At 53.7% G+C, this 22,825-nt stretch overlaps 2 protein-coding genes and 1 long non-coding RNA gene across 15 annotated transcripts in view; 1 reads left to right on the forward strand and 2 right to left on the reverse strand.

Moving 5' to 3' along the window:
• Positions 1–1,299, reverse strand: part of LOC117310418 (interleukin-3 receptor subunit alpha-like) — a 31,734-nt gene extending 30,435 nt beyond the window's left edge. The window contains exon 1 of one of the 2 annotated variants that reach the window (XM_073798785.1): positions 1,097–1,299. The gene's annotated coding sequence lies outside the window, so the exon portion shown is untranslated. The remainder of the gene's footprint in view (positions 1–1,096) is intronic. The other variant, XM_073798784.1, reaches the window with a different exon arrangement.
• LOC117310420 (uncharacterized) lies at positions 345–12,756 on the forward strand. 3 transcript variants are annotated; one of them, XR_012329110.1, is made up of 4 exons: positions 345–446; positions 7,281–8,192; positions 8,382–11,696; positions 11,901–12,756. It is a non-coding gene; the product is annotated as an uncharacterized lncRNA (long non-coding RNA). The 3 variants fall into 3 exon arrangements; XR_004524568.2 differs by having other exon boundaries at positions 11,558–11,696; XR_012329109.1 differs by having other exon boundaries at positions 7,281–11,696.
• Positions 1,814–22,825, reverse strand: part of LOC101335459 (colony stimulating factor 2 receptor subunit alpha) — a 34,487-nt gene continuing 13,475 nt past the window's right edge. For 3 of the 10 annotated variants that reach the window (XM_019944755.3, XM_019944758.3, XM_019944757.3), the window contains 6 exons: positions 21,936–22,069; positions 21,403–21,432; positions 20,567–20,702; positions 18,690–18,786; positions 16,820–16,901; positions 14,485–16,094 (listed from right to left, as the gene is read on the reverse strand). In XM_019944755.3, coding sequence (XP_019800314.2) covers positions 15,996–16,094; positions 16,820–16,901; positions 18,690–18,786; positions 20,567–20,702; positions 21,403–21,432; positions 21,936–22,069 — 578 coding nt within the window. In that variant the 3' untranslated portion in view covers positions 14,485–15,995. Of the gene's footprint in view, positions 4,199–5,937; positions 6,761–13,788; positions 13,961–14,484; positions 16,095–16,819; positions 16,902–17,217; positions 17,370–18,689; positions 18,787–20,566; positions 20,703–21,402; positions 21,433–21,935; positions 22,070–22,825 lie in introns of those variants that run through there. The other 7 variants (XR_002178241.3, XR_012329107.1, XR_012329108.1 and 4 more) reach the window with 7 other exon arrangements.

The following is a 22,825-nucleotide window of genomic DNA, read 5'->3' on the forward strand; positions in this document are numbered from 1 at the left end:
CATCACAGGCTGAGGGGACTTCCCTGGCCGTCCAGTGGCTAAGACTCCGCGCTCTCCATGCAGGGGGCCCGGGATCGATCCCTGTTCAAGGAACTAAGATCCCACACGCGTGCCGCAACTAAGACCCGACGCAGCCAAATAAATAAATAAATATTTTCTTAAAAAAGAAAGAAAAATAAAGAAATGCGCAGGCTGAGGCACAGGGTACCCCGTGCGCTCTGAGGTCCCCAGAGACCCTCCAGGGCCACTTCCCGGCACAAGGCTGGGCCGTGCCCTCGGGGTCAGGCCGGGCTGGTCTCCGGGATTCTCCCGAGGGGAGGGGCTGCTCTCCTGACCTTTCCCAACAAAAGCACTTCCGCCGTGGTGGCGGAGCGTCTTCCTGGAGGAGGGGACACGCCTTGCTGTAAGATTCCTGGCCTGGCGCTCCGGACACGGACACGGCGCGGGTGAGCTGTACCCTCTGCGTTCTCGGGGAACCTGCAGACCTGTCCTCCCAGCTGCTGCTTCTGGGGGCCCCGGCACTTAGGGATCACCAGCGCCCTGTCCGCTGGGGGTGGGAATCTTTGCTGCACTTTTTAAAAACTCTCCAAATTCACATCCCTTAGAGCCTCAGAACGGGACCTTGGTAGGAAACAGGGCCTTTGCAGATGGGATAAAGTCAAAGATCTGAGCTGAGGTCCTCCTGGAGGAGGGTGGCCCTACATCCAATGACAGGGTCCTTCTAAGACACAGAAGGCGAGAGACCCAGACACAGAGGAGAAGCCCCGGGAAGACGGAGGCAGAGATGGGAGGGACGCGGCCACAAGCCCAGGGACGCCTGGAGCCCCCAGGAGCTGGAAGAGGCGGGAAGGACCTTCCCCTGGAGCCTCCGGAGGGAGTGCGGCCCTGGGACACCTTGACCTCAGGCTTCTGGTCTCCAGGACTGGGGGGAGGATGGATGCCTGTGGTTTTTGGCCCTCAGTCTGTGCTTGTTAGAGCCCCCCTGGACTCTGCTGTAAGAAATAACACTCTTTTTCTCTCACCATGCACCCCTACCCCCTCCCTCTGGCCTCCTGAAACCTGCCCAGGTCCCTGGCCCCATGCCAGGGAAGCTTACCCTTCCCATAGGGTGCCTGTTCCACCGGTGCACAGGGCCGCTCTGGAACCTGCCGGTGGCCAGCCCAGGCTTGGGCCGACTTGCCAGGTTCTGATTTTTATCGTAAACCCTTCCGTGTAAATAAGAGTGTGCCGGGGCCAAGCCCATCCGTAGCCGGAGCTGATGCTCCCACGAGAAGCCCGTCTTTCCAGGTCCAGGTTGTCTCAGGTGGCGTCACGGCCAGAGGCTCTCTGGGGTGATGACACAGGGTATCTCGGGGTCACGGGTTCCTCGGCCACAGAGATAGCGAGTGTTTCCTCCACTTAGACCTCATCTTTTCTATTTTCTCTGAAGCACCGCACGTCTTTTGAAAGAGACGCCTTCTTAGCTCTGGCCCAACCCCAAACATGGAAGTTTCTAAATGAAATCTTCCTTATCAGTGGCCGCAGCCTTTCGTGAAACACCCGTTTCTTCGTAGTGTTTTCTTCGGTTGGGCTCAGGGCGTCCCAGGAAATCGGAGCAGGCGTCTCCCTCTGTGTCTGGGGCGCGACTCTGCTGTTTGCTTCCCTGGCTGACAGCCTGAGCGAGCCCCGCCTGGGAGATGGGTCTCTTGTGGGTGTGGACGGAACCCAGCCTGGATGTTTAATGTGGGGTTGTAGAGACACGCCACCGAAGAGAACTGTCCTCAGCTGGGCGTTTTCCATCCTCGTCCTGTCTGTACTCCCTTTGTCCTTCTTCCCCCCCCCCCCCCCCCGTGGCTGGAAGATGGGCAGGGAGATAGGTGTCTTTGTTGTTCATATCGAGTTTTGGGGATGCCCCATGTTGGCCACCTTGGGGGGAAGTTTGTGATTATTTTCCTCAATGCCTTCGCTCATTCTTTCTTTCTTTTTTTTTTAATAAATTTATTTATTTATTTTTGTCTGCGTTGGGTCTTCGTTGCTGCGAGTGGGCTTTCTCTAGTTGCGGCGAGCGGGGGCTACTCTTCCTTGTGGTGCGCGGGCTTCTCACTGTGGTGGCTTCTCTTGTTGCGGAGCACGGGCTCTAGGCGCACGGGCTTCAGTAGTTGTGGCTCACGGGCTCTAGGCGCGCGGGCTTCAGTAGTTGCGGTGCACGGGCTTAGTTGCTCTGCCACATGTGGGATCTTCCCGGACCAGGGCTCGAACTCGTGTCCCCTTCATTGGCAGGCAGATTCTTAACCACTGCGCCACCAGGGAAGTCCTGTCACTTTTTAATTTTACTAAAAATACACCACGAATATCTTTCCTTAGGCGCAGAAATGAATCTACGTCTCCTTACAATTTCTGCACAGCCCACACCATTGCATTCATACAAGTCCGTGAATAAACATCCAGGCGATTTTTCGTTTTCTTTACTTATCATAAACGGTTTTCCCTGAAAGGGAGAGAGGTCACACCCGGACAGGGGAGGGTCAGGGCGGAGCACAGATGCCAGCTCCGAAGTCTGCACGTGGTAGTGTGACAGCAAGGATGGGGCCGTCTGTCCTAAGTCGGAGGCTGTCTGTCTGTCTGCCCCCCAAGAGACGGCGAAAACCCATCCCTCCACCTGGGTTGCAGGCATCTCGGAGATGGAGATGCCCGTGATGTGTTCGTTCTTTTCTTTCTTAAAAACGGCTTTATTGACGTTTAACTCACGAGCTGCAGAATTCATGCTAAGCGCACAGTTTGACGGCACTCAGCACATTCCCAGTGTTGTGCAGCCATCACCTCTGTCTGGTTCCAAAGCACTATCATCCCCCCAGACGGAGGCCCTGGGGGCCCTACACATTCCCAAGCCCCCCAGGTCTCCCCAAGTCTCTCCAGATGTCCCCCAGGGCTGCATGAAATCGGAGAACCCCAAGACGCTCCATCAGTGATTCTGGTCCTTGTGTATGCAATGGTCCACAGACGTCCGCAGCGGACATGGGATGCCCCCACCTTCCTCCACACGCCCGCAGCCCCTTGGCTGGGTGGTCTCCTAGGGATGCCCGTGCCCCAGGCACTCCAGGTGGTCACCAGGCATTCAACACATGCTGCACAGGTGTGGCGAGCCAGCCGGCAAAGGGGGCAGAGCCTGCATCTGCAGCCAGGGCTGATGCCACCGCCCTGAGTCGACCCCTCGGGCCAGACACCACCCGCCTCGGGGCCTGGGAAGCTGAGAAACCGGGGCCGGGAAATAGGCGGGTTGCTCACCGCTGCCCCCGTGTGGTGGCTGTGACCATAGCCGGCCTCCATCGCCCGTGCCTGGACGGTCACCCAGCAGGTGGTTCCGAATTGTGACACCAGGGACAGCCCCTAACCGGTACTGAGCTCACAGTCGCTTTGCCCGGCGGCGTCCTCAGGACCCGTCTTCCAGACACGCGTGTGCTCTCTGCAGAGACCCCTGGCTTTGCCTCTTTCTTGAAAGCCTCTTCTTTTTAATCAATACACTAATTTATTCATTTTTTATTGGCGTATAATTGCCTTACCATGGTGTGTTAGTTTCTGCTGTACAATGAAGTGATTCAGCTCTATGTATACCTATATCCCCTCCCTCTTGGACCTTCCTTCCATCCCCCTCCCCCATCCCACCCACCTAGGTCATCACAGAGCACCGGAGCTGAGCTCCCTGTGCTATGCCGCAGGTTCCCACTGGCTATCTGTTACCCACGGTAGCGTATTTATGTCAATCCTAATCTCTTTTTAAAGTTTATTCTTTGGAGCACAAAATAATGACTGCCTTTTGCGGGAAGCGTAAAGCCCGCAAGCACACGGGAAAGTCAAACTCCCCCCGACCCGGCCATCAGGAGAGAACCAGTGCGGACATTGGGCCACGTATGGGGCTCAGGCAGCAGACGGGCCATCCCTTTAGCAGCCGCCCCCTGCCCTCATTCCCCTCCCTCCGCCCTAAGCAACCTCAAATCTGCTTTTTGAATCCGGGTTTCTGGCCGTTCTGCGTGCACGGGGTGACAGGCGTGGGCCCTTTTGTGTGTGGCCTCCGTCATGCTGTTCTCGAGGGTTTTTTGGGGGTGGGGGTGGGGGGGCGGGTGTTGCCTTTTACAGAGGAATTTCAGGCCCATGCTGGACAAAACCACTGCCCTCACCACCAGCCCGATCAGGACCACAAGGAAGTTCTTCTCTGGGAAACCTGATGGGACAGAGGCGCAGAGGGTCAGGAGTGACCGGGTGGTCAGGTTTGCACACATCGGCTACCAACCCGGTATCAGACTGTGGGGCGGGGGAAGCAGGGCTGAGCAGAGGAGAAGAGAACTTCCAGACACAGGGGCCTGAGGAACGTGGGAATCTTGGCAGTGAAGAATCGATTCTTCTGCGATCCTGTCCCACCCCACCCCACCCCTTTTCACTGTCCCCATATTTCCCACCCTGCTGCTCACAAGACAGGACCCACCAATTACATTTCCACGAGGGCACAGCTAATACCACACAATGCCTTCCTTCTCAATGGATATTAACTTTCAATACTGCACTACATAACCAAAGGAATGAATGTGTAATTGTGAAATGTCAAGGATGAGAGAAAGGGGTGTGTGTGTGTGTGTGTGTGTGTGTGTGTGTGTGTGTGTTGTTTTCGTTTTAATTGCAAACGAGGCTTTTCTGGGGGAACTCTGACTTGACTCGTGTAGCCTGGACCCCTTCTGCAAGCCATGAACCCACTGCCTATGGGGAAGGAGGCTCAGACATGGATTTGGTAGCTCCTCTCTGGGGAAGGGGTGGGGCAGCCTGTATGTCTTTTAGGCATTCAACAGGTGCATACTTAGAGCTCATGCCCTGTTGGCTGCTAATGAATCCCGAGGGAGCCCTGGAGGGAGGGACTGGGTGGATCCCGACCTTGTGGGTTTTCTGCTGGTCCTACAGGGCAGGCATGAGGCTGCATGAGGTGCCCTGTGGGTCTGCCAATCTTGAGCTTACGGGGCCAACCCTTGGCATTTCCTGCCAGGAGCCAAGCCAGCCGTGCTGACAGATGGCAGCTGTCAGATTTTCAGGCAACTCACTTTGTGATACCCCTCCCGGCCCCCTGAAGGAGGGAGGCACTCTGGAGGTCAGAGCCCCCTCATGTGGGGAGAGAAGTGGGGACACCCTGGCTGACCCCACGAGGCTGACATCCCTGGGGTGGGGGGTGACGGGCAGCCGAAGCCTCAGACATCCCAGTGAGATCGAGGCAGGAGTGACCACAGCAGCTTGTGTTCCTGTGGTTGCAGCTGGGTGGGGCCCTCCCCATAGGGTTACCCCAGAAACATGGGAGGGCGCGTAGGGCCGCAGGACAGGCTGCAGGATGTGTGTTTAATCAGAGAGCTTGCAGGACCCACCCTGGGGCCCCTCTGCTGGGAGGGGCCCTGCAGTTGGCTCAGTGGACCCCCGTAAAGATATGTCCCCATCCTATACCCTGAGAACGGGACCTTATTTGCAAAGAGAGTCTCTGCAGATGTGATGCAGTGAAGGGTCTGAGATGAGGTCCTCCTGGATGAGGGTGGCCCTACATCCAATGACAGGGTCCTTCTAAGAGACAGAAGATTCCTTCCTACCAACCAACCTCTGTACTGTTACCATTCTATAGGAGAATGGTTTCCAGGAACACATAATCTTTTAACAGTTCAATTATTAATGTGCAAGTTTTTAAGTTATAGAACAAACATTAAAATTGCACTTACAGTTACCTCCTCGCAAAATGGAGATTCAATGAGATAATGCATATACCTGACTGTTTTGTAAGCTCTTAATGAAGGTGAAACTATTTGAAATAAATGAGAAACTGACCCACCCCCCCAAAAAGAAGGAAGGTCAAGCAGCAGGATTCAGAGGAAGGGCCCCTGCTTCCCTCCCCCCTGGCCAGGCATCGGTGGCCTCGGGTGTTCCCGGGAGACTCACCGAACTGCTGCGTGGAGCTCCATTCACTCCAGATTTTATAGGACACGCGCTTCACACGCATGCGGGCGGCGTGCTCTCCCATCACGGCAGAATCAGGCCTTCGCTACTCATTTTTATCACCTCCTCTTTGGAAAACCTTTAGAAGAAAAGAGGATCTTGTGATGGACTTTGGTGACAAACGCCAGGCTGGGAACAGGGCGAAGGCAGAGCGTGTGCACATCGCAGGAGAGCGTCCTGACAGCGGGCGGACACCTGGGACCCGCTTCCTCGGTCCATATTCCCCTCCCTCCCCGCAATGGCAGGGCCCTAAGGGGTTTTGCCGGCTGGCACCTGGGTCTCACAGCTGTCCGTCTGTGCCCACATCTCGGGCAGGGTCCCCATGCCCTTGGGAAGTGAGGTTGGGGTTATTCTGATTCTTTCTACACAGAGGACAGATCCTTCACTTCATCACACCTGCAAAGGCCCTGCTTCCAAATGAAGTCCCATTCTGTGGTTCTGGGTGGACATGACTTTTAGGGGGACGCTTTCAGGTCGCTGCACTGTGTACTGAGAAGGTGTCAGTAGCTCCACTGGGAAGAAGGACGTTGCTCTCTCCTCGGGGCGGGTGACAACCGGCTCCTTGAGCTGAGTCAGAGGCATTTGGGAAATCACAGCTTCACCATCGGAGACAAAGCCCGGTGACCCCTAAAGGGGCTCAGTGGGACCCGGGGCTGAGCTGTGCCGGCTGCCCGCTGAGGGCTCAGCTTCGAGCATCTAAGACCCAAGCAGGGAGGCTGCAGAGAAAGGAAGGGGTACTTACGGGGTCTCGCTGAGAGAGGCTGCCCTGTAGAGACAGAACAAAGGAAAGATGGTAAGTGGCTCTCTTCTCAGCCTGGTCTGCAAATGTGGGAACCCCCTCGGAACCCCAGGATGGGTATGAAATGATTTTAAGCAGAAGATATTTGGGATTCAACAGATGCAGGAAAAATAAGGCTTCTCGGAGTTTCTCTTATCAGACTGAAAGCAAAAACTTCTGGGAGTGAAGCATGCCATAAATTCCCTCGGGGACACTTCACTCCCAGGAAAGGGTTGAAACCGTCATAAATTCTGTCTCCAGGGAAGTTTTATGGCCTTGAAGACAGTACCACTGTACTGGCATAAACAAACATTCTCACAGACTTTCTTATGCACCATTTGTTCTCCTAGAAACCCATCTGTCTTTCCTAAAGATACCCATCTGTAGGAAATTCCCTGGCGGGCCAGTGCGCTTTCCCTGCCGTGGACCCGGGTTTGCAAGAAAGCCACTTTTTTTTTTTCCCCATTGAAGCCTCTTCTCCCTTCTTTCCTTTCCCCTATTCATTTAGGAAGAAAAGTTCCTAAGTTCAGCTATTTCAAAGTGAGTTCTTTTGTGCACTCCGTACGGATAGGAATCAACGTTGCCTTTTGTGACGGGGCCCCTGCTCTGAGGGGACTTGCTTTCCGAAGAAAGCAAATGTGGATGAAAACCCTAAAGGTAAGAGCTAACAGTACAAACCCCTCAGAATAAAAAAAAAGCGGAATCTTTACAACTTTGGGCGAGGCAAGCCAGTTTGCTAGGTACTACAATGTCTTTTGTCTTTCAATGACAAAAGAAAACAAGATAAGTGAACGTCTTCAGAAAGGAATGAGCAGGGCTTCCCTGCTGGCGCAGTGGTTGAGAGTCCGCCTGCCGATGCAGGGGACACGGGTTCGTGCCCCGGTCCGGGAAGATCCCACATGCCGCGGAGCGGCTGGGCCCGTGAGCCATGGCCGCTGAGCCTGCCTGTCCGGAGCCTGTGCTCTGCAACGGGAGAGGCCACAACAGTGAGAGGCCTGCGTACCGCAAAAACAAACAAACAAACAAAACCAAAAGAAAACAAAGATAAAGTTGCTAATTTCCTGACACTTTCAGACCAGAGGAGGATTTTAGAACCTAGAGCCACTAGCCAGATGAAGGAGATGGGTGTTTTCTTCCTGGATGTTTGGACATTTTAGACCGGTGCCCCCCCCGGGGCCTTGAGGAAACATTTCTGGACTGTGGGACAGCATTTAACGTGACGACCCCAGCGAGGCCTCATGTGTAATTCACTGTATGTCTATTCGTCGTCAGTGACAAGATAAGAAAACAAAACCTCTTTGGGGGGTCACAGGAACTCTTGTCAAACCTGCACCTTCATCAGAGAGCTTGAACGACGTTCGTTACGGGGTACCATCTGCTACAGGTTTTAGACGCACTTGATGAACACGCTGAATGTATGGTAAGATGATTTTGCGGGGTAGGGGATGTTTAGGGTGTTATGAAAATTTAACTTCGCCCACAGGTATGATATAGGATTCAAAAAGGCTCTTGTTATAAATTAAACCAGCAAAGTTGTAACCAAATTCCCAGGGAGGGAAGAGCCCATAAGACGGTATCACTGAGCTGAGAAATCATTCTTTCTTTTCAGCTAAAAGCTACTGACAGGGACTTCCCTGGCGGTGCAGTGGTTAGGACTCTGTGCTTCCACTGCAGGGGGTGCAGTTTCCATCCCTGGTCGGGGAACTAAGATCCTGCAAGCCATGCGGTGCAGCCTCAATAAATAAATAAATAAAGGTCCTTTTTGGAATCACGCAGACGTTTTGATATCTAAGGGTAGGCATTCTATCAAAGCTCATATATATATAGAAACAAGCAGCGGGAAGGTTACGAAAAAGATCATAACGAGAGCTGCTAGGGATGCTGACGACCCAGCACCCTCAAGCGCTGTTTGTGGGGATCTAAAATAGTGCAGCTGCCTTGGAGAACAGTCTGCCATTAACCTGCTCGAGCTGCCATAGCAAATACCATTAGTCGAGGGGTTTAAACCACAGACGCTTATTTCCCACAGTTCTGGGGCTGAATGTCTAAGATCAGGGCACTGGCATGGCTGGGTTTCTGGAGAAAACCTTCTTCTTGTCCTTCGGACAACCACCTTCTCACTGGGACCTCACGTGATGGAGAGAGGGGCTCTGGTGCATCTTCTTCTCTTTTAAGGACACTAATCTCATCATGGGGGCCCCACCCTCATGACCTCATCTAACCCTAATTAATCACCTCCCAAAAGCCTCACCTCCTAACACCATCCCATGGCGGGTCAGAGCTTCAGCATATAAATGTTGGGGAGCACACAGCAAAAAGCAGGCAGTTCTTAGACCTTATAAAGCCAGACATACAGTTCCTATGCGGCTCGGGAATTTCACTCTCAGGTATTTATCCCAAATAAAGGAAGAATCCCTTCCACAGAAAGACTTGTACCCAAATGTCATACAGCGGCTTGATTTTTTTGTCACCCCAAACTGGGAATGACCAAAGCGCCCATCAATGGGAAAATGCACCTAGCAACTGTGATACAGACGTGCGCTGGGTTGGAGTGAGATTCATCTATGAAAAGCACCGAGCTCCCCGTATACTCAAGGGCGTGGACCAATCTCAAAACACGCTGAGCTAAAAGAAAGCCAGACCACAGGATTCATACCGTGGGCTTCCCTCTCTAGGAAACTCGGGAGATGGTGCGTCTCATCTACAGGGGCTGGGGTGTCCCCTGGCTGAGGGAGGGACAGGGAATCCAGAGGCAAGCATTCCACATCGTGCTTGTGACACGGGTTTGTCCACTTGCTAAACCACACGAGGCTGCACGAAGGATGTTCAAAGCATCCCTCCGTCCGGCAGATTTTCCAGAAGACCTTAGAGTTGTTAGCTAGGAGATGTTGAATTAGGAGAGATGTGACTGCCCCCTCCCCACTCACCACACCCCTCCCGGGATTAGAGAAGGAGATCCCAGCCCTGGTAGATGTTTGTGCTGCCCTCAGCAATGGGGTCCCCGGCTGCCCTGAACTTTTAGGACCGCACAGGGTGATGCGGGGTGGGAAAGACCCGGTGCGCAGTGTCACCACGCAGAGTACTAACCCCACGGGCTGGCTGGTCCCAGGGACCCTGAGGGCTGCATCGCCCTGAAAGCTCAGGGATGGAACACCTTGAGGGCACCCTGGGGAGAGACAGGCCCTGCCCCTGCAGGATGGCGTGTGGGTCAGTGAGTGAGTCAACGAGTCCACGTCCCGTTTCCCCCTCTGACCTGGCCGCCCACGATGGACCGGGGTCCCTGGCGTGGACCCCAGAGGCAGCAGGCTTCACCCACGGCCGGGGTCTGTCCCCTGTGTCTCAATGAGAGGGGGGGCCTCCCCGGGACCCTCAGGTCCTGCAGGTCAGCCACTGCCCGCTGGGGACTCCACTGAGAAAGACAGAGACAGAGAGACACCGCCGGAAATAGTGCAAGTTGGCGGTGACTCAGTTTGTACTGCGGTCTGTCCGCAAATGACATTTCCTGAACTGTCACTATTCTGTGTTCCTTCCGTGTTTCATCACCTAAAACAGAGAGTCTGCCGAGACACGGTTTTCCTTCCAGAGACCCTGATACGCTTTGCAGATATTCGCCTTTTATTTCCCTGCTGTTCCCCTAGCCTCTCCCCCCTGGCCCTTTAATATTATTATCATCCTCGTTACTAACGGACAAGTTTTTCAGCAGGTTTCGGTTTTCGGAGACGCTCAGCGGAAGGCACGGAGTTCCCATGGACCCCTCCCCCACCCTCTCCAGGTTCCCCTGTTACCCTCCTATCATGGAATATCGCGCGTTGGGCGGTGCATCTGTTGCCATGGATACGTCGATACCGATAACATTGTTCTTAGCCGGGATGCCGTGTAGCCACACGGAACCGGTTCCCTGTCGGAACCAGGGCTTCCAAAGCCCCAGAACCCACTTTTCTATTTCTTTTTTTCCGCATATGAAACAGAGAAGTGGCAGCTGCCATGGGGAGAGGATTGGGCTCCAGACTCTACCCTCATCCCGCTTTCCTTGCCCTCCTTCCGCACCCCCAACCCATCTATGAATTTCTTTTTGTGTTTCAACAAGAAGTGGGGCCCTTTACTAATGAACTCAGCCGTGTTCCTTCCTTAGGGGGTTACGACCATCCGGTGTTTCGTGGTTTGTGAGCAGGGACTGTGCTGGTGACAGAGGAGGGTCCGTTCGTTTGATCTGGGTGGCCGGGCTGGACTTGAGGATTTGAGCTGGCGGGGTGGGGAAGGGGCTTCTGGGTTTGCTCCCTGAGTCCAGGTGGGTGGTCACGGGTCCCTGGTCCTGGACACCCTCCCCCCATGTGAGATGCCCCGGCAGGTCTTGTCTTGTAGGGCTGGACCCCTGTGTCCCTGTGGGGGGGTGATGCCTGGTCCCGGAGACTACTGGGCCCCCCCTCCTGTGGGTGGCCTTCCCGCAGCACCCCAGCTTCTCCATCCCAGGGAGGCCTCAGCCCCCAGAGCACTGGGGTCCCCGGTGCAGCCCTGAGGAGGAATCAGTGTGCTGGGGTGAGGCAGGAAAGTGCATCCTCAGGGCTCCAAGAAAGTCAGGAAAATCCTGGCTTTATTCCGGGCTCTTCCCTCCCCACCCCATACTAGCCCCTCCAGACCCAGTACAGACAAAAGTCTCAGCACAAGCCCCTCCCCTTCCACCCCTCCCCTCCCCAAGCCTCAGGGCTCTGTTCAGGGACTTTGTGGGCCTCCCTGGAATTCCCACAACCCAGTGGAGCAAGCACTGTCTTCAATCCCATTTCACAGATGCGGCCCAGAGAGGGCAAGCAGGCTGCCCAAAGTCACACAGCCTTGACGGCATATCCCCTGTGCGCACTTGGGGACTGTGGCCTGGAGTTCCGAGTTGGCACTCAGCGAAACAAAGAAAGCATTGCTCTCTGAGCAGGTACGGCAAACACCCAAAGACCCTGCAGGGCGGGTATGGCCCAGTCACTCAGTGCCGGTGGGGATGTGCAGAGGGGTCCCCAGAACGGGGTGGAGGTCATTTATGACATTGGGGGATCCACGTAGTGCGATGCCGTAGTGAGCAGATTCCCAGCCTCACCCTGTTGGGGAAACATAATTAACCCCAAGCCTCCTGTGAACCCAGGAAACCTCCCCACAATGACTGGAGGGGAAGAACACAGTTTTATCACTGAAGGAGCCCAAAACCAGGAAGGGACGCCCATCACAGGCTGAGACCTGGCAGGGACCGGAAAAGTCCCACCTTCTCGCACAGCCCGGAGGGGACGACCAACCCCAGCCTCCTTGTCGGGATAAACGATCACTATTTCCTGAAGCAACAGGCCTTGACTGCCCCGCGGGCCGCGCAGCGTTTGCCCTAAACCCCCTGGCTTATAGGGGCCCCATCTACGGTAACCAGCTGCCTCTCTCCGGAGAAAGAAAACACACGTCTCCCAGCTTTAGTGCCAGGAGGTACGTGTGCAACTTGGAGCGAGGTCGTCCTTGCCCTGATGTCACAGAAGAGAGAGTTTAAATCATCTTTCTTGGCCTCCCACCTTCTGAGACGGCCCACACTCTGTCTGTGGTGTGTGTTTCTCTCTAAATAAAGAAAAACAAATATCATATAATATCACTTCCATGTTGAATTTAGAAAAATGGTACAGATGGACTTATTTGCAAAGTAAACACAGAGTCACGAGATGTAGAGAACAAACGTATGGTTACCAAGGGGGGGTGGGGGGGGTGGGATGAACTGGGCGATTGGGACGGACATCTGTACACACTACTATGTATAAAATAGGTAACTAAGGAGAACCTGCTGTATAGAACAGGGAACTCCACTCAGTGCTCTGCGGTGACCCGAATGGGAAGGAGGGGACAGGTGTATATGTATAACTGATACACTTAGCTGTACAGCAGAAACTCACACAACAATGTAAAGCAACTCTACTCCAGTAAAAATTAATTTTAAAAATAAATAAAATTATTTTCCTTCATTTTAATTTGTGTCTGTCCTTACAAATCTCATTTACCTGACCTTCACCTCAGAGAGGGCATGCACTGGGGTTACCGGCCAAAAAGCGGCCTGTGTTTGGAGGGCCTGTGAGCTAAGAATAAATTGTTACATTTTTAAAGGGTTGTTAAAAAAAAAAAAAAGAGAGAGACTGGATCTGGTTGACAGATGCGCGTGGCCTGCGGAGCCTGGAATGTCTGGTTTTCACAGGAGCGAACGTTTGCGGACGCTTGGGGAAAGTGGTTGGAGGTAGGGCTGTGGGTGCAGGTTGGGGGCACTTTGGGGCAGGGCTGGGGGTTAGGGGTGCACACAGTCGGGAAGGAGCCTCTTTAGAGGGGCGTGTGGGCAGAACTGTGTTCCTTCCAAAGCGGTAAGTCCACCTCTGGACGCCCCAGAACCTCAGAAAGTGACTTAATTTGGAAACAGGGACTCTGCAGAGGTGATGGAGGGAAGGGTCTGAGATGAGGTCCTCCTGGATGAGGGTGGCCCTACATCCAGTGACAGGGTCCTTCTAAGACACAGAAGAGGAGGGACCCAGACACAGAGAAGCCACGTGCAGACAGGGGCAGAGACGGGAGGGAGGCGGCCACAAGCCCAGGGACACCTGGAGCCCCCAGAAGCTGGAAGAGGCAGGAAGCACCCTCCCCTGGAGCCTCTGGAGGGGGCGTGGCCCTGGGACACCTTGACCTCAGACGTCTGGTCCCCAGGATGGGGGAGGATGGATGCCTGTGGTGTTTAGCCCCCCGGTCTGCGTCATTTGCTGCTGCCGCCCCAGGACACCGTCCATGCTTCCCCCCAACCCCGGCCCTCCCGCCTGTACATCCAGACCCAGATTCTCCTCCAAAGGTCCCCATTTCCCCCCACCCAGCCATCACTGCCCCTGCTCCCTGGTCCCCGGCAGTGTGGAGACCCCTCGCCCTGCCCGGATTCCCCTCTCCGGCCTCCACGAGAGCCAGCACTGGCTCAGCTTTAGTTGTTCCCGGGAGAACCCTTTCCCCCCAGTACGGGGCTGAGAGCTCACCCTCAACTACGAGGTGCTTCCGAGTCCTCTGCCCCCGGATCACGTCACTCACACGCCGTCCACGTCCTTCCCTGCTGTCCAATGGTCGGCTGCCTCAGCAGGAGGAGAGCTCCATTGGGGCGGGACTTTTCTTCTGTCTCCGCCTTCCAGGGCCCCTTGGTACCCCGTGATCCTAAGACAGAGCCCGGGGCGTGAATCTGTGCCCGGTCAGTCTCTGCTGACCCAGAGCCTCAACTGTCTATTTAAGGACGCAACTTAGGCAACTACACAGCTGCCCCGAGAGGGGTCCCCAGGAAGCACATGCTCACCCTTTGCCCTCCCACGGGGAGAGGATGCCGGGGAGACGGCTGGTGTCACTGGGACCAATCCCACCACCCCAGCTGTGCCAGCCTCACACATCCTGTTGGGCAATGCTGTGGCCTGAAAGTTCCTGAAAGCCTGCCTCTGCAGCCGCTGACCCCTCGTGTGAGCACAGGGGCACCATTGTGCAAACCACACAGTCACCGGGAGGGTCCAGGCCGGGCCTCCCGGGTGGCAGAGACGGGCGGGCACCTGCAGCCTGAGCGTCGGGGAGATGATGGGCTGGGACGCTGCAGCCGGTCACCACTGGGGCCACAGAGGATACAGGGGCATTAGGTCCTGAGTGCCTGGGGCATCAGTCCAAGAACTCGTTTTTTTCCATTAGAATGACCTTAGTTTCTTTTTTAATTTTTATTTTCTATGGCAGTCTAGTTGATTTACAATGTTGTGTTGGTTTCAGGTGTACGACAAAGTGATTCAGTTATATATATATATATATTTTTTTCAGATTATTTTCCACTCCAAGTTATTACAAGATATTGAATATTGTTCCCTGTGTTACAAAGTAAATCGTTGTCGCTTATCGATTTTTTGTATAGTAGTTTGTACCTCTTAATCCCAAACTCCTGATTTATCCCCCCCCCCCCACTTCCTTTCTCCTTTGGTAATCATCACTTTGGAATCTAAAAAATAAATGAATTTATATACAAAGCAGAAACAGACTCACAGACATAAATAACTCATTTCTCTTGAGATGTGACATCCATGCAGTAAAATGCTCAGCTGCTCTGCCTTTCATGCGGGTGTGTGCGGTCTGCTGGGCCATTTTCCAACACCTACAACCGGCTCCCCAAGACTCCAGACCTCACTCCCTTCAGACCCCCAGGTGGGAGCCCCGGGCAGCCCGGACTTCGGAACGACTGGCTATAAATCAGGGCTTCCCATGACCCGCCTCCTCAGGGTTGATAATTTGCTAAAACTGCTCACGGGACTCAGGCAAAGACGGGAATTGAAAACAAAGACTTTGCTGGCTTACGATAAAGCATGTAACTCAGCTGGTTTTGACTTAGGATCCAAGTCAGGTGGGAGGGATGCACAGGGCAGGTATGTGGAGGGGGCACAGAGCCCAGTGGGCCAGGTGCGAACTCGGAGGAGTGAGGGCGGCTCTGAGCTCGCCCATCACAGCCGCTCAACCAAGCTTCCCTCCTTGGGCTCCGTGGGGTGGACAGAAAAATGTCCCCAAAGAGGTCCACATCCTAATACCTGGACCCTATAAAAATGTTGCCTTCTGACAGAAGGGACTTTACAGGTGTGATTAGGTCCCGGATGTCGATCTCGAGATGGGGACACGGTCCTGGATTACCAGGTGGGTGTGACATAACCCACAAGCGTCCCTGTAAGAAGCAGGCAGGAGGGCTTACAAGCTATAATGAGTAGGCGTCCGCTGTGTCGACTCGGCAATTGTGGTCCTGTTACAGCAGCCACTGGAAAGTCATTCCTTTCTGAACTGCAGCCAGTAGAGAAAGAAGGAGGATGTCAATTTTCTGCCAGTGGAAGCGGGCGGCGGCACAGACCCTCATCCCAGCCCCAGCGGCCAGCAGCAGCTCCGACCCCTCCCTGTGAGGAAGGGGTGGTGTTTCCCTGGAGCAGCTGGAAGGCGCATTACGTGGTCAGGGTCCACAGGCCTCGAAACATCCCTCCAACTACAAAGCATCTTTGCAAAACATCACATTAGTTTTCAGAGTAAAAAACCAAAACAAAACAGAACAGAAAGGTAGAAAAATGCTCAAAACAATTTAAAAAAGCTACATTCACAACAATTAAGCAAAACATTGAAAAAACATTAAAAGAAATTGTAAAAAAACCAACGACTTCCAGAAAGTGCCGGGGATGCAGACACCTGGAGTTCACGCATTCGCTGGGGCTTCTGTGACTTCTTCCACGGCTAAGACCTCTTCCTTGTCACCTTTTCCCGCGTCATGTGCAAATTTCTCCCAAAGGATCTGCTGGGGAGAAGGATGGGGGTGTCAGGAGCCCCGCGAGCAGTGGCCATGGGGGGTTTAGCTAGAAATCCGAGACGGCTCTCTGCGTCAGATCTTGTAGCTGGCAGACGAGTTTGTGGGAGGGACATCTGAGCCTAGGGTACCACATATGCTAGGGCCACCCGGAGCTCAGGGGTAGCGGGACGTGTCTCATGCTGGCCCCCTAGGGTGGGCGGGCCCCTGGAGGTCCCAGGGACCCGGAAAGGGTGTGGGTCGGTGCTCCTGAGAGGAGAGCTGCCCAGCTCAAGAATGGAGGTGAGCAAGCTGACAGCTGGGGGATATGATGCCAGACAGCGGAGTAGGTAGACGTACCCCCGCCGCACGGAGAGGCAGATGTGATGGGTGCACCCAAGGGGGGTGTCGCGTAGGGGGGGTCTCCCTTGTCCCTTGTCCTTTTTCATCCTCTCTGGGAGCTGTCCGCTCCCGGAGATCTGGTCAGACCCCTTTCACTCTGTCTCTACCTCTCTCTTTCTCCCTCCCCGTCTTCCTTCTCTCCTTCTCCCCGCACCCCATTTCCCCAGACACAGCTCGCAGGTAAAACTCCAGTCCCTGACCCCTGAAGAAGGCCAGGGAGCAGGACACGGGATGGCAGCCACACCCTGTGGACCCCTTTGGGTGGACACAGTTGAGATTCTGGGGTCATTGTCCCCTCTTCTCCATCCTGGCTTGCCCCCCCCCCCCATATGTACCTGGTGGTCAATTTGACGGCTATCGCTCAATTTATCTTTGATCCGTGGAATTGGCGGGAATAACCTGTTCATCCCTAGGAACCTGGTGAGACAAGAAACGTGTGAAAAAAAGACCTAGACGCCCACTTTCCTTCTTGCACCCAAAGGGGACATGTTGTCATGTCACGTGCAAACACGCCACGCAGGCTCATTTCTTCAGAACAATTTCCTTTAAGAATCACAGAAGGACCAACTCCAGGCTTAGACCATGGAGGAAATGACAGACTCTCTGAGGGTCTTTCTAGAACCTTCACTCACTCCCTTGGACACAGGGATGGGAATGAGGGACATGTCCAGTCTCCGGCAGCTTGGAGGAGTCTGGGGTCTCTTGTGTTTAAAGACCAGGAGCCTTATCCAACCTTGAAGCCCACGGTTCCAGATTGGGCCACCTTTGTCATGCCTTTTCAGTGCTCTCTCTCAACCAGCATATTCCACGGTCCCGCAGCACCCCAGTCCGCTGCATGTTCACAGGGGCGTTTTCTTTCTCACCACACGAATGGTACCTCCAATCCTGTGACATCGTCAGGAGAGGTTGTACTGAGTTGAAAGGTTGCCTCCAAAGTTATATTCACCTCCTGACCCCTGAAACCTGGGAGCGGGAGTTTATGTGGAAACGGGGTCTTTGCAGATGTGATGTAGTGAACGGTCTGAGATGAGGTCCCCCTGGATGAGGGTGGCCCTACATCCAATGACGGGGTCCTTCTAAGAGACAGAAGAGGAGAGACCCAGACACAGAGGAGAAGCCCCGGGAAGACAGAGGCAGAGACGAGAGGGAGGCGGCCACGAGCCCAGGGACGCCTGGAGCCCCCAGAAGTTGGAAGAGGTGGGAAGGACCCTCCCCTGGAGCCTCTGGAGTGAACGTGACCCTGAGACACCTTGACCTCAGGGGTGTGCTCTCCAGGATGGGGGAGGATGGATGCCTGTGGCTTTAAGCCTCTGGCTTGTGGTCGCTGGTTCCGGCAGCTACAAGAAACTCACACATCTTTTCTTTAAGATAAGTCTTCTGTGTAAGGCACGAGATCTGTCCCTGTCACCACAGCCAGTGGCCGGGCTGCCCAAACGCCTCTTTGCTCCCAGGTCCAGTGTCCCTCACAGTTGCTTTCCCAGGGCAGACCAGTGTCTCGCCTGGTCCCGGGGGACATTTAGCACAGGACGCCCAACCAGGACAGGGGCATCAGGACAGGGGCCGCAGGTGGACGCCCACAGCATCCCCACATCCTGCAGGAGGGTCTCAGGTGCAAAATCTCTCCATGCTTTGCAGAGGGCGTCATGCCGTACGCATGCAGGTTTAGTCTGCGTGTTCATTGCAAAGCGTTTACCCGGTGGCCACAGACCCTGTGTGATGCCTGGGTCACACAACAGGAAAGATGACTGCGGAGGTGCCCATGGACAGGCTGACTGCAGTGGTCTGGGAGCCGGGGCTGAATGACTTGTGCTGGGGGAAATGAAAATCAGAGGAGGAGAGACCTTCTGGGAACTCCAGAAGCTCCAAGGGGCTGAGGGCAGGCAGAGCTCTGAGCACAGCAGGGCTGTGAGGGGCGCCCGGCAGGAGTCTGGGGGCAGGAAAGACCCTTGTTGGTCTCCTGCCACTGACGGACGCAGCCTCAGAGCTGTTTCTCTCCTGTGTGTTTTTCCATCTCTCCAACTTCCTTCCCTTTTTCCAGACAAGTTTTCCTCCAGAAAACCCACACGCCAATTGGCTGCTAGGACTGCCTGGGATGTTTGCAGGCTGCCCTCTCTTTTTTGCCAGCCGATCGGGGCTGCCTTTGGAATAAACACCGGCCCCCTCCGCTGACCACGGGGATGCCCACCTAGGACGACCTGAGGTTACCTTTTGAAAAGGCAGCTGATGGTCAGGCCACAGACGAAGGTCCCCAGGACCACCAGCAGGTAGACGTGCACCAGGCTGGATTCTGGTTCCGCAGAGCCTGGGGAGAGAGAGGGGAACACGCCAAGTACGCCAGGGGCCGGGGCATGAGCGATCGCCACTCAGCCAGCTTATGTCCTCACTAGCTCACGGAGGAGGAAACATGCCCAGAGCAGGACGGACATCTAAGGAAAGGACCCAGTCCTGCAACTTTCACAAAAAGATATTCGTGAGACAACACGACCCCGGGATCACGTCCAAAACACATAAAGCGATTTTAAGACACAGCAACCCAAAGACCGAGAATTCAATTTAGAAACGGACCAAAAAAGGATGAATACACATTTCCAGGCATACGGTTTTAAACAAAATGGCGTCCCATCTCTTCTTAAGCTCTAATTTCGCGTGTCATTTAGGATAAGTGCTCTTTACAGCACATTATTTTTCTAATAAGGCACATTTTGTCAGTGAGTATTTAACAAGCCAATGAGAAATCCCAATTCTACCAGGATCCTCATAACCTGATGGAGGGGCCGCCATTGTGAGATTTTTCAGTAGGAACAGATAAAATGTGACCTATTACACAAAGCTGTCGTTGTTTATTTTAAGCGATACGTTAATTGTCAAAAGTGCGTATTCCGGCGGGGAAATGAAACCAGAAAAAGCCACACGGATGTCAGCCAAGTCTGTTTAGAACTCTGTTCCGGGAAAAGTCTATTCTTTTTGTCTATTCTTATTTTTTTGGTGGTGGGGGCATATTTTAAACCCATTTGTAAAGTGGGTTGTCAGTGTTTTTGTTCTTGGCGTCTCAGAATACTTTATATGCTCTGGAGGCTTGGCCCTTATCAAATGATTTGAAATATTTCCTCCCCTTTCATGGGTTGTCTTTTCACTGTCTCGAGCGTGTCCTTTGATGCACAAGCGTTTTCATTTTTGATGAAGTCCGCTTTACCAATTTGTTTCTTTCATCAGTCCTGCTTTTGGTGTCACGGCTAAGAACCCGCTGACAAATGCAACACGGCAAATCAACTCCTTACGGTACTCAGCTGTCGCTTCCAGCTTATGAAATATCGCTGAATCCTTATTTCATTTCATAAATTCGACACCGGCAGGTATCAAAGGCATTGATCTTGGATCAGAAAAAAACAACCACAAAAAAAACGTATGCATACTGTGCTTGCTAAAACACTGAAGGTGTTTGAGACTGGATGGAAGGGAAGGTAGACTCTTAAGTATCAGATGGGCTTTAGGGCCAAACCATTATATTCCTGCCAGCTGATCAAAGTTAGAAGGAGGAAGGTAGTAAAAATCTGTCAGGCTAGAGCTTCCCTGGTGGCGCAGTGGTTGAGAGTCCGCCTGCCGATGCAGGGGACGCGGGTTCGTGCCCCGGTCCGGGAAGATCCCACATGCCGCGGAGCGGCTGGGCCCGTGAGCCATGGCCACTGAGCCTTCGTGTCCGGAGCCTGTGCTCCACAACGGGAGGGGCCCCAACAGTAAGAGGCCCGCGTACCGCAAAAAAAAAAAAAACAAAAACCCAAAATCTGTCAGGTTAGCCCTCCCCCGATTAGAAAGAAACAGAGCCAGTTTGGATGTGAGCTGTATCCCGATCAGAGGTGGACCGTGACGGCTGTTTGGTGTGACCAGGAGGGATGGGTCATTTCCTGGTGGGGCGGAGGCTTAGGAAGGCTCTTAGTTATTCTTAAAGGGTCCCTCTCACGAGCCCTTGCTGTTGCCAGGGGAACAGTGTTGCGGGGTCCGGTGGACAGGAACCCCTCCCAGAATGGCTCAGAGATGAATTCAGGATGCCAGGATCTGTCTGGTGATGATCTCGGGACACGTACCAAACTCAGTTGGCTGACTCCAGGCACCCCAGTGGGCTTTCCGGGCATCTGCCGTCCTGATCTTCACAGTATGTTTGGCTCTGAACCCCGGTCTCGGAAAGCTGTATTTATTCCCCGAGTCACCAGACACCACAATCTTTGGAGAAAACAGAAAGTTAGACAGAGTTGTTGCCTGTGTTGAGAAACAGAATGCGGGTGTCTTTTCAGTTGCCCAACTGAAGTGAAAGATTCAAAGCCACACTCTCCCAATCTGGGCATGAATGTGGTATTTTACGTCCTGAGAACTTGGGAGGAATGCTTAAGGGAATAATGACAATGAGTGATTCTGCCATTTTCCAAGTAACCACTCCTGGGGTTGCTAGGATCGTAAGTATAGATGCAGAAATGATTCAAGAGCTACAGTGGGTATGAACCCACCCATGGATGGATAATGCCCCTGTAAATGATGTTAAGAGGACCAAGTTCGACTTCCTCATCGGACAGAGGAGGATACTGAGGTCAGAGTGGTGGTGAAACTTAGAAAAGATCAACAAAAATTACTCTGATGATCAACCTCGAGAGGAATTTTGGAAGAAGACATCATTCCCTTGACACTCCAAGGAATATTTCCTTGACCAACATGGATAGAAGAGGGAGACCCCATCCAGGGGCCTACTGGGGGGGGTGCCCCTATATCACTGACTGGACGGTACTCTAGGAAACCTCCATCCTCTGGTTTTTACCCCGTCCCCATCCTGGCCACCGCTGGACGAAGTTTGCAGTTGGCATGTGTCCATTGCCCAACATCGTACGCTTAAGCTACAAGGGTGATATTTTGGGTCAGAGTTGTAACTCACCAGTTGATTTCCACTGCTTCCGGTATTACTCTAGAAAAAAAAAATCCAGACCAAAATAGAATGTTTATTTCTCTCCATTTTGAAGGTTTTTCATGGGTCTCATCCAATCTCCCCCTTTGAGTGCAGTCAGGAAAAACCAAAACAGTCAGGCTCCAACAAAGGGTTGAGCTCCTACTGTCCCCCCTAACCTTCAGTGGCCCCCAGATAGAAGGATGGAACATGCCCACAGGAGGGAGGGTGCCCCTGTTCATGGCTCCTTCTAGAACCTCAGCTGGTTATGGATCCTAATAAGAATTCAGGTGGGCTTGGAGCATAGGTTCCTCCTTGTCTGCACTGGGTCCAGGTGGACATAGGGAGAGGGTTCCTCCTTGTCTACACTGGGTCCAGGTGGGCTTGGAGCAGACCCTGAATTTTCCCAGATGTTCACCCATTCTGAGCCCACCTCATGTGCCCCAGGTTCTCATGGTGGGTCATGCGGGTGGCTGCCAAGCTTCTTGAGGTGTGGTGCCCTGCTTGGAGCAGTGTCCACTCACCTGTCTCTGGATGTCCAGCTGGTACTGGAACTCCCTGATGGACAATGTTTTTCGGGTCCTGGGCTTTTCCCACCGGATGAAGCAGTGTGATTCGTTGCAGTGCACGGTGATATTGTTGGGTGGGTTGTATTGCTCTGTAATGAGAACCCAGCAGACACCTCTAATCCAGAATGCTTCCCCTGGACCACAGAGAGGAGACCCAGTTCTGCCTTTGCAACATTGATGGTGCCTCACCAAGGTCACCGGGAGGCAGGGGTGGGTCTGAGTGTTGTCTCTTGGGGAAGATATCAATCATCAGGCCGCCATGTGCAGAAGGGAGGAAGTTGCGGTTCAACAAGACCTGGGGAGACTTTCCTGGTGGCGCAGTGGTTAAGAATCCACCTGCTGATGCAGGGGACACGGGTTCGAGCCCTGTTCTGGGAAGATCCCACATGCCGCAGAGCAACTAAGCCAGTGAGCCACAATTACTGAGCCTGTGCTCTAGAGCCTGTGAGCCACAACTGCTGAAGCCCATGCACCACAACTACTGAAGCCCGCGCGCCTAGAGCCCGTGCTCCACAACAAGAGAAGCCACCACAATGAGAAGCCCGTGCGCCCTAACAAAGAGTAGCCCTCGCAACTAGAGAAAGCCCGCGCGCAGCAACGAAGACCCAACGCAGCCAAAAATAAATAAAATTTTTAGAAAAAGAAGACCTGGGGAGGTAGGTGGTGATGGGTTTGGAGGGCCGGAGAGAGGCCGGTTTGAAATGACTTTAGTCTTAAGAGGCCTGGACTATCCTATGGGATCAGGGAGCCTGCAGGTAGAAAGAGGGGCTGGCGTTCAAGAGAAGACATTGTTTGGCATATGGGAGTACCTTCAAGAGACCAGCCTGGAGCAGAGCGCTAGAAAG

Source organism: Tursiops truncatus, chromosome X, assembly GCF_011762595.2.
Source record: "Tursiops truncatus isolate mTurTru1 chromosome X, mTurTru1.mat.Y, whole genome shotgun sequence".
Taxonomy (NCBI): Eukaryota; Metazoa; Chordata; class Mammalia; order Artiodactyla; family Delphinidae; genus Tursiops; species Tursiops truncatus.